Source organism: Manis javanica, chromosome X (assembly GCF_040802235.1).
Source record: "Manis javanica isolate MJ-LG chromosome X, MJ_LKY, whole genome shotgun sequence".
In the NCBI taxonomy this organism is placed as follows: Eukaryota; Metazoa; Chordata; class Mammalia; order Pholidota; family Manidae; genus Manis; species Manis javanica.
Genome location: NC_133174.1, coordinates 43,299,697 through 43,318,454, shown reverse-complemented (window position 1 = coordinate 43,318,454; position 18,758 = coordinate 43,299,697). Strand labels below are relative to the sequence as shown.

The 18,758-nt window shown below is 44.3% G+C and overlaps 1 protein-coding gene across 3 annotated transcripts in view; it reads left to right on the top strand.

Annotated features, from left to right (window-relative positions):
• Window positions 1-18,758, top strand: part of SHROOM4 (shroom family member 4) — a 309,718-nt gene that overhangs the window by 284,762 nt on the left and 6,198 nt on the right. For 2 of the 3 annotated variants that reach the window (XM_036996370.2, XM_017668481.3), the window contains 4 exons: window positions 2,750-3,520; window positions 8,074-8,254; window positions 15,309-15,578; window positions 16,532-18,218. In XM_036996370.2, the coding sequence (XP_036852265.2) occupies window positions 2,750-3,520; window positions 8,074-8,254; window positions 15,309-15,578; window positions 16,532-16,801 (1,492 nt within the window). In that variant the 3' untranslated portion in view covers window positions 16,802-18,218. Of the gene's footprint in view, window positions 1-2,749; window positions 3,521-8,073; window positions 8,255-15,308; window positions 15,579-16,531; window positions 18,219-18,758 lie in introns of those variants that run through there. The other variant, XR_005055365.2, reaches the window with a different exon arrangement.

The window sequence follows — 18,758 nt, the reverse complement described above, 5'->3', positions numbered from 1 at the left end:
CCTTTTCATGGTGATAGAGGTAGCTGTAGGCAGGTAGCGCACGTGTCAGTTGGGAGAACAAAGTCCTTTCCTACTTGCTGGTCGCCTTCCCCTTCTCCGCTGCCTGTGTTGGTTACCTGCACTCCTGGAGCAGCTTCCGGGTTAATCCCCTAAGCTGCTGTGGGTGAGGTCTCCATCAGAGTAGCACAGAGCCCTGCGGGGAGTGGCAGGCGTGCTGGGTGTGCTCTCCTGCAAAAGCGGCACCCCTGCCAGGCAGCTGTGTGCTGACAACAGCCTTTGGGTCTGGCCTGGGTAGCTGTGCACCAGGCTGAGTGACTACTCGGGGTGTGGCTACTCCTGGGCTGCTCCTCCACCACCACCGCTGGCTCCTATGGGCCACTCCTGGGCCGCTCAGTGACCACTGCCATGGGCTCACGCAGTCCTTCCCAATTCCCTGTTGTGCTGCCACTGTGGGCTCACACAGGCTGCTCCCAGCCCCCTCCGGTGCTGCCACCGTGGGCTCATGCAGGCTGCTCTGTCGCTGCTGCTGCTGGCCCATGTGGGCCAGTCCTGAGCCACTCACGTGCCACCACCATGGGCTCTTGCGGGCCGCTCTGTCGCCACCACCGGCCCATGTGGGACAGCCCCAGGCCTCTTGGCCTCCACTGCTGCAGGCTCGTGCAGGCTGCTACCAGGGCCCTCTGGCACTGCCCCCCCCCCCCCAGCATGCCCTGCTGCTCTCCCACTACTGGGCTGGTGTGTTGGAGTCTTTGCCAGTTGGGGGAATGACTGGCAGGCTGCTTATCACCATGAGGGGCTTCAGAGCTGCACTGCCGCCCAGGTGGTTAGGTCGCCTAGAGTTCCCCAGATTCCCAGGTGCTGTGGTGCATGTGTCGGGATGACTTCATCCAGCTGTGAGGTCCCTGTCCCTTTAAGACTTGCAAAAAGCACTTGCTTTTCTTTTGTCTCAGGGGTGCTGGTTGTGGGGACCTGCTTGCAGGTTTTGCTTTTCCATTTCTCTGATATCCAGCACCCCGTGCACCATGTGTCTGCGCTCCTGGTGCAGATTGCTAGAGCTGGTTGTTTAGCAGTTCTGGGCTTTCACTCCCTCCCCACTCCGACTCCTTTCTTCCCGCCGGGGTCTGGGATAGGGGGGCGTTCAGGTCCCACTGGGCTGCAGCTTATATCTTACCCCCTTCATGTGATGCTGAGTTCTCACAGATGTAGATGTAGCCTGGCTGTTGTACTGTATCTACTGGTATCTCTTTTAGGAATAGTTGTATTTGTTCTATTTTCAAAAATATATTTTTGAAAATATATTTCAAAATTTCTGCTGCCATCTTGGCTCCTCCATTGGTCACTTTCTATTATGTGAAAGTTTGGCCTTTTATGCATATTTAAATAAACCTGAACTTCTTTTCCTTGGATATATTCTTCTAGTGCTTTTAGCATAAGACTCTTACTTGGCCTCACAAGTGATCATCCTTTTATTTTCTTACAAGTATAATGATAGTTATTTTGATAGTTATTTTCTTACAAGTACATAATATATATAGATATGAACACATAATATTAAAATTTTATACAAATACATACACACAAATTTTATACATATACAGACACACACACACCCATAATTCTTGAATCTGGAACTTATGGTGCGGTTTCAAATAACTCTGCTCTGCAGTTATCTTAGAAATATTTATCAAATAATCTTTATTTAACCCCTTTTTATGCAAGCTTAATTATATATGATGCTTTTATAGTTTTTTTTTATGTTTCTGGGCTTTCCGTTCTGTTCTAGTAATCAGTAACACACTGTTATAATTATAATTGCCTTATATTGTACTTAATGTCTTACCCCCCATGTCTTCTGTAGCAAAATATTCTTCAATATTATATCCTGGTTTATTTTGAAAGTTAATAAAACAATTGTACAGTTAAAAATTCCTGTTGAGAATTCTGATTGGAATTGCAACAGAAGGTGATATTTTAAATCCAAAATAGTAGATATTTGTGAATGGCCTGCTTCATATCTTTTATCACAAGTATAAGAACATGGACAGAAAGTATGCATGTCAAATTCACAACTTAGCTTGCATCTAGAGAGGCAGCAGGGGAATAGAAATGGAGAGCCAAACAAAGGATATTTACTTCTTTAAAAATATCAGGAAGCATAGATGAAAAGTATTTAAATGTTGTTAATTCTGGGTGGTAGTTGGGAGCATGAATATGTATTATAGCAATCTCTGTACATTTGTAAGTATTTGAAATATTTCATGATTAAAACCAAAACAAATGAAGACAACAAATGTAGCAGGATAACCAGACTTATAAGCTTTCAAACATAGTACATTCTATCTGAGTGTTACAGAGTATGGTGGTGTGTGTATCCAGACTTTGGAGCTAGAGTATCCAGATTGAAATTCTCGCTCTACTGTTTACTAGCTTCATGACCCAGAGCAAGTTACTTAACCCGCCCAGCATTAAAATCAGGACAATAGTGATAGATACCCCCTTAGGTTATTGTGAGCATTAAATAAGTTAAGACATTGAAAGCACTTAAAACAGTGTATGGCATTTAGTACATACTCAGTAAGTGTTAGCTACCAATATTATATATTATATTTTAGTATTACTATTATTATTACACTTACCACATATATTACATTGTTTTGTGGTCATTTAAATTTTACATAAATGATGTCATCCAAAATATGGGACCATCTGCAACATGCTTGTTTTAACACCCGCATCTGCTGTTTTGCAGGGAAATGGCTCATTCCAAGGGTAGCTTTTCAGGGGCAACACCCTTCCATCCTTGCCTTGGGAACCCAGCACTGGACTTGTCAAGCTACCGAGCAATCTCTTCTCTTGACCTCCTTGGAGACTTCAAGCAATTCTCGAAAAAAACAGAGGAAACTTCTATTTATGATGGGGGGAGCTCCATGGCTTCCGTGCCCCACCCCCTGCGCAGCCGTGCCTTCTCAGAGAGCCATATCAGCTTGGAGCCCCAGAGCTACAGAGCCTGGGGGCAGCATAAGAGGGAGCTCTTTACCAAAGTTGATAAGACCCGGCCAGATCCTCTGGAAACCAGGAAGAAATCCTTTCCTCCTCCTCGCCCTCCTCCTCCCAACTGGGAGAAGTACCGGCTCTTCCGAGCAGCCCAGCAGCAGCAACAGCAGCAGCAAGAAGAGGAGAAAAAGGAGGAGGGGATGGAGGGGGAGAATGAGGAAGAAGGGGAAGAGGAGGAGCTGCCACCCCAGTACTTCAGTTCAGAAACCACTAGTTCCGGTGCCGTGAATCCTGAGGAGGTCCTAGAACAGCAGCAACTCCTGGGCTTTGGCCACCTGGAAGCCTCAAGGCAGGACTCACAAAGCCTCCCAGCAGAGCAAGAGTCCCTTGCTCTCCATTCCAGTGACTTCTTGCCTTCAATAAGTGGCCACTTGGGATCTCAGCCCGAGAAGGCTCAGCTCCCTTGCTATTATGGCATTGGTGGGCTTTGGAGAACATCAGAGCAAGAGACCTCTGATTCCCCCAAGTAAGTCCTTAATGAAAGTCCTTACATCCCTGAAGAGGCAGCAACATGAGTTTGAATTCTACCTGCACCATTTACCAGCTGCATGAACTTAGGCTGGTCAGTTAAACTGCTCCCAGCCTCAGTCTTCCCACCTGGAAAACAGGCATGCTAATACCTATTCTACATACTTGTCGTAAATAAGAGATATCTATGTAAAGGACATAGCCCCATCCTCAGCACATTGTAAGTGCTCAGTAAATCATAGTTGATGTTCTTATCCCTAAGCATCACTTTCAAAATAATATATTATTCCTCAGTTTGTCTTTAAGTTATGCCTCATTTTCTGGCCCCTGAGCCAGAAAGCGCTAAACCTGTGTTACCTCATGGCCTTTTACAGAAGCCTGCCTCAGTCCCTCTTCTGCTCTTTTCTCCTGCTTGCTCTCTAGAACAAGAGGCCAGCTCACAACCTGAATACTGCCTCTGCTCTAGGACCTGCCTGGGTTCCTATACAACCCCTTCCCTGGCATCAAAGGTGTTCCTGGGGTTGGTGCTTTATGCTCTGACCACTCCTTACAACACCTAAGGGCATTCTCTTTCTCTTCCACTTTCTCCAGCACCCCCACCTTTGTTTGTCCTGCCTCTTTGCATTTGCTTCAGGGTGCTAGTTGACTGGGTAAGGCTAAATCAGGCATGTAGTCTGGCTGGAGACTGCCCATGTTTGTTCCTTTCTCTGTGCCAGTGTTCATCTGCATGCCCCACAGAGTGTGATTGTCTTCTTTGCTCCAAAGCAAAAGAGCTTTGGCTTTTTTGCCATGTATGCCAGTCCTGCAGAGAGCTCAACCCGCTCTCTGCTGGGGATGGGAGTGGGAGGCAGTGTCTATCCTCTAAGTGCTTTCTTTAAATCCTTTTATAGAAGGAACTTGCCTGAGACTTGTTGCTATTAGAAGTGCCTTGTTATCATGTCTTTTACTGACAGGAAAATCCATTATTTGTCTATCTGGAACTGATTGAGCAGTTTTCCAGCCTAAGATGTCACAAGCACAGCTTTAACAGGGCTGGGTTCCCAGACACTGTGAGAATCTCTTCTTAGATCCTTAGTGGCTGCTTCTCAAGCTGTCCAAGTAGCTGGGGAACATTCTTATTGTAATGAGAATGCATTCTGTGGAAAGTGACTGTGATTACTACCTGTCACAGCAAGGAGAAGGGAAAGTGACCTAGAACATAGTAGGTACATAAAATACATGAGAAAAAAGGAATAAATGAATGAATGAACATGTATTAAGCATTTACTATGTGCCAGACACTGCTTGTCACTTTATACCCATTATTTCATTTAATCCTCCCAATAGCCCTATGAGCCATTATTATCTCCATTTGACAGATGAAGAAATTAAAGCTGGCCAAAGTAACAGACAAAATAACTCAGAATAGTACAGCAAAGATTCAGACCTAGATCTGACTGACTCCAAAATCCATGCTCATTTTGCCATCCTAGGCAGCCTCTCTCATTGAGCTCTTATTTTTAGAGTAGACCAGGCCTTTATGAGGCACTCTTGTCTCCTGTAAGGCAATGTGTACCAGAGGTAGAGGTTACAGGCCCAAGCTTGCCCTTTCAGCCTCCTAGTCCTTCTTGCTTTATGTACCTCCATTCACCTTGGCATCTTGGCCAGAGAGAAGGAAAATTGCTAGTACTAGAGATCTTGTAACTCATTCCAGAGATTTTTTTAAATGACTATGGGATGCTAGGGGAAACATTTGTTTGCATACAGTTCTGGCTTATGGCTGCAAAAAAATCAATTATAGATACTTCTTTGAATGATGGAGACTTAAGAAACAGCATCATTCCCAACATAGCTAATATTTTTGTCTTTTTGCTATGTGCCAAGCATTGTTCTCAGCACTTTCATGTACTGATTAATTTAATTGCCACAACAAACTTACAAAATATTTACCATTAGTCTCCACATTTTTGGGCAAGAAAACTGAGGTACTTGGAGATAAAGTAACTCACATAAGGCCACAGGTAGCCAGAACTCAGGTATTCTTGGCTCACTGTGCCTACTACATCATCCCAGGATCTCTGGGCTCCTCAAGAACATCCTATACTAGGCCCTCAGAGAGCACAGGGTTCTAACCAGAAAGAAGTGGCTTTAAGATTTTATAACGAAGATTGGTGTTAGGGGCAAATAGATGTGTAATGTTTTGAATCCAAAAATGCAAATAAAGGCGTCCTAAATCCAGCCATGTTAAACTAGAGTACTTCTGTAACCCACATACCATTCAGTTACAGAATAATGGAATACATGTAGAAGCAGATTAGTGGGCTTACCAAGTGTTGGTTCAATCTAATGACTCTGATTCAAGTGCAGGTATAGTTTGCTCCGTGGACTCTATGCATTTCCTGTCAGTGCTCTGTAGAAAGAATCAGATTTTTGCTTTAATGTTCATTATCAAATTCAGGTTACGTTCCCATAGATCTCCTATAACCCCTGCTCTATTAATTGAGATTATGAGAAAAGGAGCCCTAGAGCACAGTGTCCAATATGTATGATACACTATAGTATACTAGAGTATGGGACAGGGCTGTGTCCACTGGGAAGCTCAGTCTCTAATTACCACATTCTTTTAAATTGTTTTTTTCCCATTTCATTGAGATATAATTGACATACAACCACATCTTTTTTAAAAAAGAAATCCATACTTTGTTTCACTACTTTCTGACTCAGCACTCTGACACATGCCCTAAATCTTTTTCATATAGATAGGAATTCTCTGAGTTCATACCTTCATATTCCCTCTAGAATGACATCTCTTCTGTAACATATAGTCCATCCAGAAAATTCCTTACATGCAGGGTTTTATATAATGTCAAGATGTCCCTTTGGCAGTATAGCATAGTGGCTAAAAGCACAGATTCTGGAGTTAGGTCCCCTAGGTCTAAATCATGGGTTTGCCATTTACTGTCTGGTGACCTTGGGAAAGTCACTTTACTTCTCAGGACCTCATATTTCTTATCTATAAAATAGTTGTTGTGAGCATAAATTTTACATCTAAAACTACACACAGTCACATGTACATTTTAAGATAGTTTATGGGGCATAGTAAGCACTGTGTGAATATTAGCTAGTAGTGTTCCTTTATTAATGTTATTAGTTTAAAAACCTTCATGTAAAATGAATACCCAGGCTGAGGAATATTGGCACACCCAAGTTTCTTTTGTGTGATCAATTAGGAGACAGCATAGCATGAATCAGTAAATAGCTGTGGAGCCTTTTAACCATTATTTTTGACCTTTATCTAAGAGCTGAAAATAGCTGCAAAAATGACTAATGAGTTTCTCCTACTTTTCCTTTCAAACAGTTGAAGGTTAGCAAAGGGGCAGTGAGACAGACAGGTAGGGAGTAGGGGTGGCTGGTAGGTAACAAGAATATAGTAGGGGTGAACCTTCCCCTTGCCTAAACTGTGGGTGGAATTATTTGCCCCTCCATCACTGAAAGCTGACATCAAAGTATTTCTTCTTATATCCTTCCTCACACCACACCAGAAGCTTTGATGGGAGAAGAGTCCAAACCCAAGTCAACATGGAGCCAGAGCTACTTCTTTCCTGAGGAGCAGTTCTCTTTCGTGGGCTGGGGCTCTGAGAAGCACCACCCCAGCCCTGTGGGCTCCAGTGAGCCCAAGACAACAGGGTGTGCTGCTATACTTGTCAAGCCCCCCTGGGTGCAACTGGTTCCATTTTTTCCCCATTTCATTCTGCAACCATAGAGGAGGCTGGGGCCATTAGAGATATACCAGAAGTAGAGAGATGCTATCCCTTCTCAGGCCAAAGGCCTGCGCCACATCAGTCAGTTTCAGAAGAGCTCATAAGAAATGTGGTGGACTGTGACAAGTCCCTGGCAGGGTTACTAACCCCAGCCTCCAACATGGTGACCACTGTTGAGGTCACTGGTGACCTCTTTGCTGTGGGAGATCTGCAGTAGAGGGGGCATTTCAAGCAGAAGTGGCACCACCAGGAAAGAAGAAATAATGAGAGTGTCCAGGAAAGCCACAGGGTGCCTTTGTAAGCAAGCAGACTAGACAGCTGGGGTGGGTGGGGTCTGGGATGGAAAGGAGGGAGGCCAACACTTTTAGAGGGAATAGCTAAGGTCTCAAGTACATCCCTATTACCTAGGCCCTCCCTTGGGATCCATATATGAGGGCCATGAACAAGAGAGATTATTGATGATCAAAAGCCCAGAACATTAGAGGCCTGACAGTTTTTCTGGATTTTAATGGGGTGTTAATACAAAATCCTCTCTAAAAAAAAGCCTCCCCTTTCTTTCTCTAAGTACACTACCATGGTTTCCTAATCAAATAGCCTTCTAAGTTCCTAAAGTTGGCCTTGACTTGGCTTCTAGATAGCTTTCATGTGGCCTGTTTATATTTGAACAGTGCTTCCCGGTCCATTATTTCCTTATTTTACAACTCCTTTGTGAAGCAGGGTCCCATTTTACAGATAGTGAAATTAAGAAGCAGAAAAGTCAGGGCCTCTCAACAGATGTGCTCAAATGCTTGCTCATTCTTTGTCTCCACAGACAAGAATTTCAGCTCTTCTCACCTCCTCTAGGGGTCCCAGGGATTCCTACCTCCTACTCAGCTTATTACAATATTTCTGTGGCCAAGGCAGAGCTGCTGAACAAGTTGAAAGATCAACCAGAGATTGCAGAGAGTGGACTGGCAGAGGAGGAAGTTGACCATGAACTGGCTCAAAAAAAGGTGAAGGTTTTTGATATGCCTTAAAAATTTTCAGGGTTTTCCTTAAGTGTATCTAGACCTTCCTTCTATGTTCACCAGAATATGTTGGTACATTCCTGTATTTTTCACTATGGGAATCCAGTAGTCTGTCTGGGTTTCTCACAAATGCAATTCTGATCTCTCTTTGATCCAGTCAATAATAGTAATACTAATCAGAATGACCATCACAGTGTCCCTCTAATCCTCAAAACAACCCTACAAAGTAGGCATTACTTCCCTTTTTTACCAGTTGAAAGGACAAGGTTGCCCAGGATTACAGACTAAGTGGTACATCCAGGACTTGAAGTCAAGACTGACTGACTTTCTACTGTATTGTGCCATTCCCTCTGAACTAAGCCAGCCTTGTAAACAACTTTCCACCCAGGGCACATTAGTTTTTGCCAGTAAGTTCTAACCAGTGGCAGTCATTGATTATATTCTCTGTTTGACTTTCTGGGAGTAAGAAAGAATAGACTACGAATAGACTGACTAATGAAAGGAGAAATTATAGGCTGTTAAGCTTTAATATTTATTTGTAAGAATAATCAATAATCTTGTAAAAATACTAAAATAGAGAAAAGGAGATGATGATGTAGTTCTGAAGCCTCCCCTTTCTCCCTCTAGAAACTACTACTATGATTTTCTAATCAAATTTCTGGGATCACTTTGCCTTCCCTGCAATTACCTATTTTATTTCATAAGCAAATAGAGTTTCCTTGACAACCTCAAAAGCCCAGTTTACCACTTTGTGAACATCTGAACTCAATGTAAATTGCCCTTCTGCCCATATTCCACCTGTAGGAAAGCTCAAGACCATTTGTAAAAGACCCCCTACCACTTTCCAATATGAAGCAGATATCAGGGCAAGAATTGGAAGCATGGTGATATCAAAGTTTTATTGATCCAAATGCCTGCTTACTTGGATTTCATCTTTTCTGAGCATGGCAGGGCTACTCCTGGCTTACACAGGACCTTTTATTAGGAGCAAACCTAATAAAAGTCTGACCAGGAAAAGAGAAGAATGATCAGAAACGGCAAAGTACACAAAAATAAATAATGAATTGAAGTGATTGTGGCTGGGTTGGACACTTTTTGTCTTTGAGGAAGATAGGTAAAGGCCACGAATATGCAATACCACAGAAAAGCAACTCAGCTCTAGCTGGGTCTGTGATGATTCCCCACCTGTATCCACTACACTTTCTCTAGGGTTGAAGTTCATGTTGCAAAGCGCAAGTGCCAAAAAACAAAGGACTCACTCTACTTTCATCCTTCCAGACCTATGGAACCTAAGAGTTGGGTTGAATAGGTATCTCATCTGAACGGGATTGCCCCCTGGGCAAGTTCACTCTGGATTCAGTGAGACCAAATAACAAAAATGGAACATGAGGGGTAAAAGAGTTTATACCAAGCTTTATTCTCATGGTGGCATGTTGAGTGCTGGAATCATGTCTGCCTCTGTAGCATTTGTAATCTGTCTCTGTCTCTGCCTCCAGGCAGAACACTGGGCGGGGCTCTTTATAGAGCAACACCAACAATAATGGCTCATTGCCAACCATTATGTTAGCATTAGCCTATGCATTAGGCCAATTATATCATCAAGCCGTTTACGGTCAGCTGAGGATCCTGGTCATAGGAACTTCTATTTTCCCTATACTCCACTGCTCCAGGATTCTCACCTCACTATCTATGCACCCTTAATCTTCACCAGTGGTCCCTGTGCAAGAAAGCTGAAGCATAGTAAGAACAGAAATTAAAATTATAACAGTCGTTCTCAAGCCTGAGGAGACTGACTGTCACCAAGTGGTCATCCCAGCTGTATTCAAACCAGTCCCAGTACACAATTCACACTATCCAATGGGAGACCAATAGTGGAACTGGTAAGGAGTTCCATGCACACCCAACAAGCACATGGGCTGGCAGTTTTTCCTAGTGTGTGTGCCCAATCTACAAAGACGTTTAGAGGAGAATAACCTTAAGGGTGATAAGAAACAGGCTTCAATGAAACCAACAGGCAGATCTTGTCCATCAGGTAGGATGCATTCAAGAGAGTGGTTCTGTGATAGACCTTGGCAGGGAGGTCTCATCTGGGTCTAGCATACTTACCTTTACCCCTCTCCCTGGGAGGGTTACTGAGGGGTCTATGTGCAGTGCTACTGGAGGTGCATACACTGGCCATAATGATAAAACTCCCTGATAAGATGCTCTTACCTTCTGGCTATTTAAGGTACACTACTGTGATCTTTGGGGGCCACTCTGCTGTCCAGGAATACATAGGAGGCCAGCCTCCAGGCCTTGTCCCCAAGGTGCCAGGAGGGCCAGCCATTGCTGCTCCATGTGTCAAAAGGTCCAAGGCCACATCCTCTGAATGGATTCTCCAGGGTTTATTGCAGTTAATGCTGGCAACGAGATATTATTCTTGTGTCCAAATCCTAGCTTCAATGATTCCTCCTTGGTTTGTACTTGCAATTTTATAGGGGAGGCAGCAATGTGTGTTAGCATGTTTACAGGGCTCAATGCCCATTCCAGAGCTTATTCAAACACTGTAGCACTGTCCATAAGCAGACTGACTATCCCTGAAAACTAATGGTGTCTGACTTCAAGCCAAATTTTAACAAACCATTGTACGTCTCTATCATGCCTGCCCTGGCTAGATTACATGATACATGAAACTTCCACTTGATCAAAGTGCTGCACCCATTCTTGTGATGCATGTCCAGCAAAATGGGTGCCTTGATCACTTTTGATTATCTGCAGTCTGCCATAGGCCACAAAGAGACACCTAGGACTCTTTTGGTTGTTTTCTGGTCTGCACAATGCATAAGAAAAGCAAACAGAATCCAAAATCTTGGCGAGTTCATTCAATTGCTGTCACACACCCCAGGGATAACCATCTTTGGTCACATGAACATCCACCTAAGAGGGCCTTGATGGGTCTTTTGCACTCAAGACCTGCATGGTCTTGACCACATGTTTTGCAGTGGTAAAAGCAGAAGCACATGTCTTATCACAGTCCCACCTGATGCCCTTTCATACAAAACAGTATAAGAGCTTCAGAATTTGTGCCAAGTGTGGGAAAAACACTCCAGTAGCCTAAAAGACTCCAAAACTCTTGTAATAATGACACAGTTGTAGGGGTAAGGAAGGCCTGGACTTTATCTATCACTGCTTCTGGTATAACTTTAGTCTTACCTAACCAGACAGCCCCCAAGAATTTGACTGACAAACCATGTCCCTGAACCTTGGTGCTGTTAATGGCCAATCCATTTCTCTCTGTGTGCTGCTGCCTCTATTAAATCAACCCACATCTGAGTCCTCATGACCTTCACTAGGCCCTTTTGACCCTTCCTCTCAGTAGCAGACTGCATTCCCTTCCATACCTGCATCACTTCAGCCTCCACCATATCTGCCACAGTATGAGTAACTTCATTTATGGGCTGCCCTAAGTGAAGGGCAAGAATGGCCACTAAGGACCCAAAAAGAGATGAGGGAGCTGTTTGTAGCATTGTGTCCCTCATCCCTGCTGTAAACCACTCCTTGTCTGGGCCATAATTTACTGGGTTATAAATGGTATGTTTCATGCCTAACTTCTGTAGCACCTGTTCGAGCTCAGCATACATCTTCCATCTAGCAGGGGAAGATGGTAAGTCACCCTGTTTGGGCCATACAGTATCAAGGGTGGCCATCAGCCATTCAAGAAGGGAATGGGTCTCGGGGGTCTGGTGTGCATTCTGCCATCACTGCCACAAAGCAGGATGAGCTGTCAGGGAAGCCATCTTTCCCATCTCTGATCCAGACAGGATACTATCCACCCCTACATCTCAAAGGGGCAGAAACCAGGCTGATATGGACTCCAAGGGCTTCTGCCAAAACTGGGAGCCCAAATTCACCAGCTCAGCCTGTGTATAGGGGTGGAGCGTGGAGTGCTCCACAACCTGGGGAGGGGGCAGCACCTCTCCCAGAGGAACCCATGGTCGCTATATCTTCATTTTCTTGACTACAACTGGGCAGGCTTTCAATAGAAGAGGTGTTGGTACTTCTGGCACCACCCCAACCCCCGTCCTTCTTTGAAGTATCCTCTACCACTTTCAGAGCTGAAGACAGCTTCATTGCCACACCCCCAAGCACCTCCTCTTCTACATACTTGACCTTCTCTACAGTGCCTCGCAACAATGCTATCTCAGTCTTCAACATCTCTCTTACCTTTTCTTCAATACCTCACAGCCAGCATTCTAACGCTGCCTTTTCTCATGCTTTTTACAGGAGCATGTCCTTCTCCTTCATGGCCTTTACCTCTTCTTGTCCTTCTTACGGGAGTGCATTCTTCTCCTTTATGGTCCTTCTTAACACTGTGAGGAGTAGACAACTCATAGTTCCTGATACCTCGTGGGCATTCTGTTTCTCAAAGGACCTCCCTATTTTTCTGAGGGCCTCCTCTATTGCCACAGGTGTCACCTCCACCTCCCTCCAATACTGCAGAGGGGCCCATTCCTCTAGGATGCAAGCCACCTTGGACCATATGCCCACTGGTGGATACCGGGGTATCTCCCCATCCGTGGGGCAGCCCACTGAAGAACCCCTCCCATGAGAGCAGCTTATTCCATTTTTTGATCTGCAGAGAATTCTGCTGACTATACCAAATGTCTCACCTGAGGGGGATTGCCCCCAGGCAAGTTCAGTCTGGATTCAGTGAGACTGAATAACAGCAATGGGATGTTAGGGGTAAAAGGGTTTATACCAAGCTTTAGTCTCACTGTGGCATGTAGAGCGCTGGGATCATGTCTGCCTCTGGCAAGTCCACAATTCATCTGTCTCTGCCTTCTAGCAGAGCACTGAGCGGAGCTCTTTATATTGAAACACCAATAGTAATGGCTCATTGCCAATGGTTGTGTAAGCATGCACCTATGCAGTAAGTCAATTATATCATGAAGTAGATTAGAGTCAGGTGAGGATCCTTAGGAACTTCCATTTTCCATACAATAGGTGATTTTCCAAATTTGTCATTTGACCCCCAGCCCTTGTTGGTGGCATTGAGTTGTGTTTGGAAGAGCAGTGGGTTGAGATATGACTGGGAGCCTCTTGGCATCTAATTGTGCTGCTTCATTCATATTATTTATCCCTAAGTCCCAGTGGGTTTTAGAACTTTCCCTAAATTACACCTCAGACTAAGTGTAGACTTTCGACCCTTTTCAAAACATGACAATAGGCCCTAGACCCAGAGCAGGCTCTCTTAGTCTTGGGCACCTTGGACATCTCTAAATAAAATACTAGAAAGGAACATGCTGTAGAAAATTCCAAGCCTATGGTCCCAGAGTATCTGGGTGGGAATAATAATAAAACAAACATTGAAGCATACTTCCTATGTACAAGATACTATTCTAAGCATGTAAGATGTATTAACTCACTTAGTTCTCATAATGACACTTTGGTGTAGTTACAATAGTTGTCCTAGTTTTTAGATGGGGAAATTGAGGCACAGAGAGTTTGAGTAATTTGTTCAAGGTTGCACCACTGTTTTGTAGCAGAGCTTGGGGTTCAAACCCAAGTAGTCTGGCACATGCTCTTAAACACAATGTGATGCTGACTACAAAGGCTGTGGTCAACCTGGGACATGTTTATTCTTATCAGGACCTTGTAGCTGGACAAGTATCCCTTAACTCAGAGGGTCTGGTAATAATAACAATATAACAGTAATAATAATAGTATCAGTGAACCTATATTGATCACTTAATGTGCCAGGCACAATATTAAGTATTTTACTACTATGATCTCATGTAATGAGGAGAAGGGAGGAGAGGAGGCATTTCTCCAATTTAGATGAGGAAATGAGTCTCAATGGGATTATCTTGCCCAAGACATAGAAGGTATGCAGGATTGAAATCCAGGCATCTCTGACTCCAACCCCCCCTCTACCATATTACCTTCCTGTAAGTGTGGTTCCAGAACTGTTTGCACCTATAAGGGAAACAAATCTGAAGACACAGGCAGTACTAACCTTCAGAAACTTACAATTAATAGTAGGAGAAGGATCAGATGCACACACATGAAACAGAAAGTGAACAGCTTCAGATTATACTACAGAGCTCTAGTTCTAAAATACTAGAGAGTTCAGAAAAAAAAAAGATCATTGAAAGAACAGTTATGGAGACAGGGGTTCCCAGCAGGGAGGGTGAGGGCAAAGCTGGCCCCTGAAGAAAGAATGGGAATAGTCAAAGTGAAGGAACAGATAAAGAGCAGATAGAACTGGATAAGCAAATCAGGAACGTAAGAATGAGTGTTGTAAATAGAAGAGAGTAAGGAGCTAATCTTCAAAGGTTCTGAGGAGTGAGATTAAAATAGGTTCAGGCCAGCCTTAATAATAATAAAGCAGCAGTTGTTTTTGAATAGTCTATACTAAACCCTTTGAATGCATTATTTCATCAAATCCCTATTACAATTCAATGAAGTGGGTACTGCAATTACCCCCATTCTGCACATAGTGAAAGCAAAACTCCATAAAGAAATTCACCTAAGGTCACAGCTAGGAAGTGGCAAAGCTGGAAGTTAAACCTAGTCATTGTGACTCCAGAACTCACACTCTTATCCCAAAGGCCACAAAAGCCAAGCTGAAAGGGTGAAGATCTCACACAGTGCCACAAATACCAGATAATACTTATGTGGCTTGAAGGACAATGAATGAAGCAGTAGGCAAATATTTGAAGACAACACTTTTCCAACCTGTGCTCTCACAAGCATTCCAGTAACTGTTTATTAAATAGCTTCAGCAAGTATTTATTAAGTTACATTTGGCAAATGAGAACTAGCCCATTGGTTCCACGTATCTAATGCCAAGAAGTTTGGTGGTGACTGAGATAGGAGAGAAGGCACCTGTCCAAAAAACTGGAATTGCTCATGACTTGTTCAGGTTTCCTTTGTTTCCAGTGGCTAGGGTAGAGCCCACCATCTGCTACTTGGATCCCAACACAGAGGTTGCAGGCACAGATCAGTTTCTGCTGGTTTCCATTTTCATCTTTTACCTTCTCCTGTTTATTTCTCCTAGATACAACTTATTGAGAGCATTGGCAGAAAACTTTCTGTCCTGCAGGAGGCCCAGCGAGGACTGCTAGAGGACATCAGTGCCAATTCTGCCCTTGGGGAGAAGGTGGAGGCCAACCTAAAAGCCGTCTGTAAATCCAATGAGTTTGAAAAATACTGTTTGTTTATCGGGGACTTGGACAAAGTGGTCAACTTGTTGCTGTCACTCTCTGGTCGACTGGCCCGGGTGGAGAATGCTCTCAACAGCATTGATTCAGATGCCACCCAGGAGAAGGTAGATTTGGGGTCCTTGGGGTGTAGACAGAAGGAAATGCCATCTGTTTCTTCTCAGGGTTCCCTCTTTCAAGTTTGGCTAGTCTGGGAGGCAATAATGTCAAGAGTGTGGGCACTGGCTTTTAAGTGTCTGGAAATTCTGCCTCTACCACTAATTAGCTGTGTAACTATGCACAAGTTATTTAAACCTCCATTCCAATGTCTTCAAAATGTGGTGAACCCATTTTCATGAGGTTATGAGAATTAAGTTAGATAATCCATATTAATTACTTAAAATGTGGTCTGAAACAGGGTAAATACTGAATCAATGCTAGCTTTCAGTACAATAGTGATAGTAGTACCAAGAGCAGCAGTTTCGTCTCACTCTTTCAGAGTTGAAGATGGTTTCACCAAGTAGTTGAGATCGGAAGGCAGTCAGTTTCACAGGTTGGCTCACTTTGAGTACATTCCTGAACCAAAACTACATTACCTTTCCCTATAAAGGTGGTTTTGGATACAAATCTGAATCCACAACAAGAGGCACACAACAAGTGCATATACACATGGAAATACACACACACACACACACACATACACACACACACACTCTCAAAGACACACATATTGAAATCATTGTCACGATGACAGTTACTCACCAGATGGGAGGGGCATGAGCTGGCTTTGTCAGAGCCTTCCCCCACCCCAGCCCCAGTGGTGGTTTGTGGATTAAAGACAATTTAGACATGGAACAAGGTGTTTACACAACCCCCTGTCCAGGATAACTGTCATGTTTATCCTCCCCTGCTACAGGAAAGAAAGTCTTTTGCATGAAGATGGACTTCAGGGCAGGAAATCTAGATCTAATCAACTGTCCAGGTGGATAGGTGTTTTGTGACAACATCCCTGGGGGAGCACTGGCTTAGGCAGATGACTGGTGATTGGAATGGCCCTTAATTACTCTACCTGTTTCCTCAGCTGGTGCTGATAGAGAAGAAGCAGCGGCTGACAGGGCAGTTGGCAGATGCCAAGGAGCTGAAGGAGCACGTGGACCGCCGGGAGAAGTTGGTATTTGGCATGGTCTCCCACTACCTGCCTCAGGACCAGCTCCAAGATTACCAGCACTTTGTGAAAATGAAATCTGCTTTCATCATTGAACAGCGAGAGCTGGAAGAGAAGATCAAGCTTGGAGAAGAGCAGCTCAAATGTCTCAGGGAGAGCCTACTCCTGGGGCCTAGCAATTTCTAATTCCACCAGAAGACTGCCACACCATCCCTGCGCAGGCACAATGGGAAATTCTTTCAATCTTTGAGCAGTTTATTAGCCAAGTAGATAGTAGTTAGTTAGCAGTTTGTTCCATATCCTCTACCTTGGATGTTTCTCACTGCCCCCTACCTAGCAGTGCTCCTTGGGGAGACCTTGGGGAGAACCCAGGCTTCTAGTCTCAGGAGTACAAGCAAGAAGTAGAAGCTTCAGTAAGCTGTGATCATCCAGCCAAACTCGCCCTCCCACAGATTGCACAGGCAAGCACTTGCCACACACAGAACCAATAAAGTGTCTTCAATCGTCTTTGTACTAGGACACCAAAGGCATCATGCTCTCACTATTCACCCGCACAATAATCAGCCTCTTGAGGCTCAAATAGAAGCTGCCTGTCAACTCTAGTTCCCCAGTGCTCATGGCCCAGCCACTTCCCACAGAGATCTGGCTGTCTTGAGGGCATTAACCTACCACCAATGTCAAGGCCTCACCCAGGCTTTACAGTGGGAAGCACAGAGGAGAAATTATACTTGACAGAATATGAGCAAAGGTTGGGAATCCCCAGGTACTCTTCTGGGAGGGACTAGGCTTAAAGAAATTGGCTCCACTTCCACATCCCCCAGCACTAGTCAACTGTGGCTAGGGTGGGCCCCATCCTGTCCAAGACTTTTTGGTGTACCACTTCCTGTTTCATCTCACCTTTTCATTGCTGAGGGTTGCAAAGTGCTTCACACTGTGGCCATTAATAGCTCTACTAAAGTTGACTTCTAGATATTTCATTATTGGGGGTAGGGGGTTCATAATATTGTATTTTAAAAGGCCTTTTGATTTTATTTATTTTTATGTTTTGACTGATTTTTTTTCTTTTTAAACTAATAAGGCAAGAAGAAGAGAGTTGGAGAGGGAAAGATAGTCAGAAGGAAAGCATTTTCTGCAGATCAGCCTGAATTCACCATGGTTAGGTGAGTGAGTGCCAAGGTCTCAAATTCTTCCCACCATAGCTAATAAGTGTCTAAGAAAGGAGGTCTCACCATGAACTGAGAGCTCCCCTACTGTTGCCGGGCCTATACTTCCCTTGATGTCTGGAGGACCATGAACTTAGCATTCCCTGACAGGGTTCAATTTTTTCTTACTTGTTTTTTCTTGGAACTAAAGAAATCGGAAACTGACAAAGGTCCACCCATTTCTCTGCCATCTTCAAGCTAAGGACTGGTAGAGGTGAGCTTAGGAGGAGTGCCTCCATCTAGCAATTGCTTTCTTAGCCTGTGGCTTGGCTCAGGGAACTGAAATTCATAGTAGCTGGAAGCTCCAGCCAGGGCCAACCCTCCCAGAGCAAATTATTATCCAGCCAGGATCTTAGGCACACAAACAACTAATGCCGCTGCTGTTGCCAAGGCTCTGACACTAGTAGCCAGTTTCTGAACTGAAAAAGCCCTCAGGTAGGCGATGGCAGGGAGGCAGTTGTAGCAAACTCTGCCCTGTGATCCAGCTGAATTCCCTATTCCTTGCAAACTGGGCCCATGCTTGGTATTGCACAGCCCTGCCCAGCAAGCCCTAGCATCTCTTCTCGTTACTGCTGAGTTCCTCAGGGACCTTGGAGGTTGACTGTAGTAGCACGGGTGCTTCATCCAATGAAAGAATTTGCCAAGGAACTTTCCTGCTGCTACAAGTACTGGGCCCCTAGCTTCCATTTCCTCTTCACTGTATTTGGAAACAATGGAAGAATCTTGGCCAGTAGGGTGTCCTGAGGGGGACCCTGGGTATGGTGTTTGGACATTGCTGCTGTCAGAATGCTGTTAAAATGTCAGCCTGCCATTCTCCCCGCAAGTGCAGAATTCTACTCTATTTAGGAAGGCCAATGGGTTATAAAGCACTAGTTTATCCAAGCCGAGGTTGAGGGAAGTAGGGGAATGCTTTGAATGGAGGTTATCGTTGCCATCTTTTT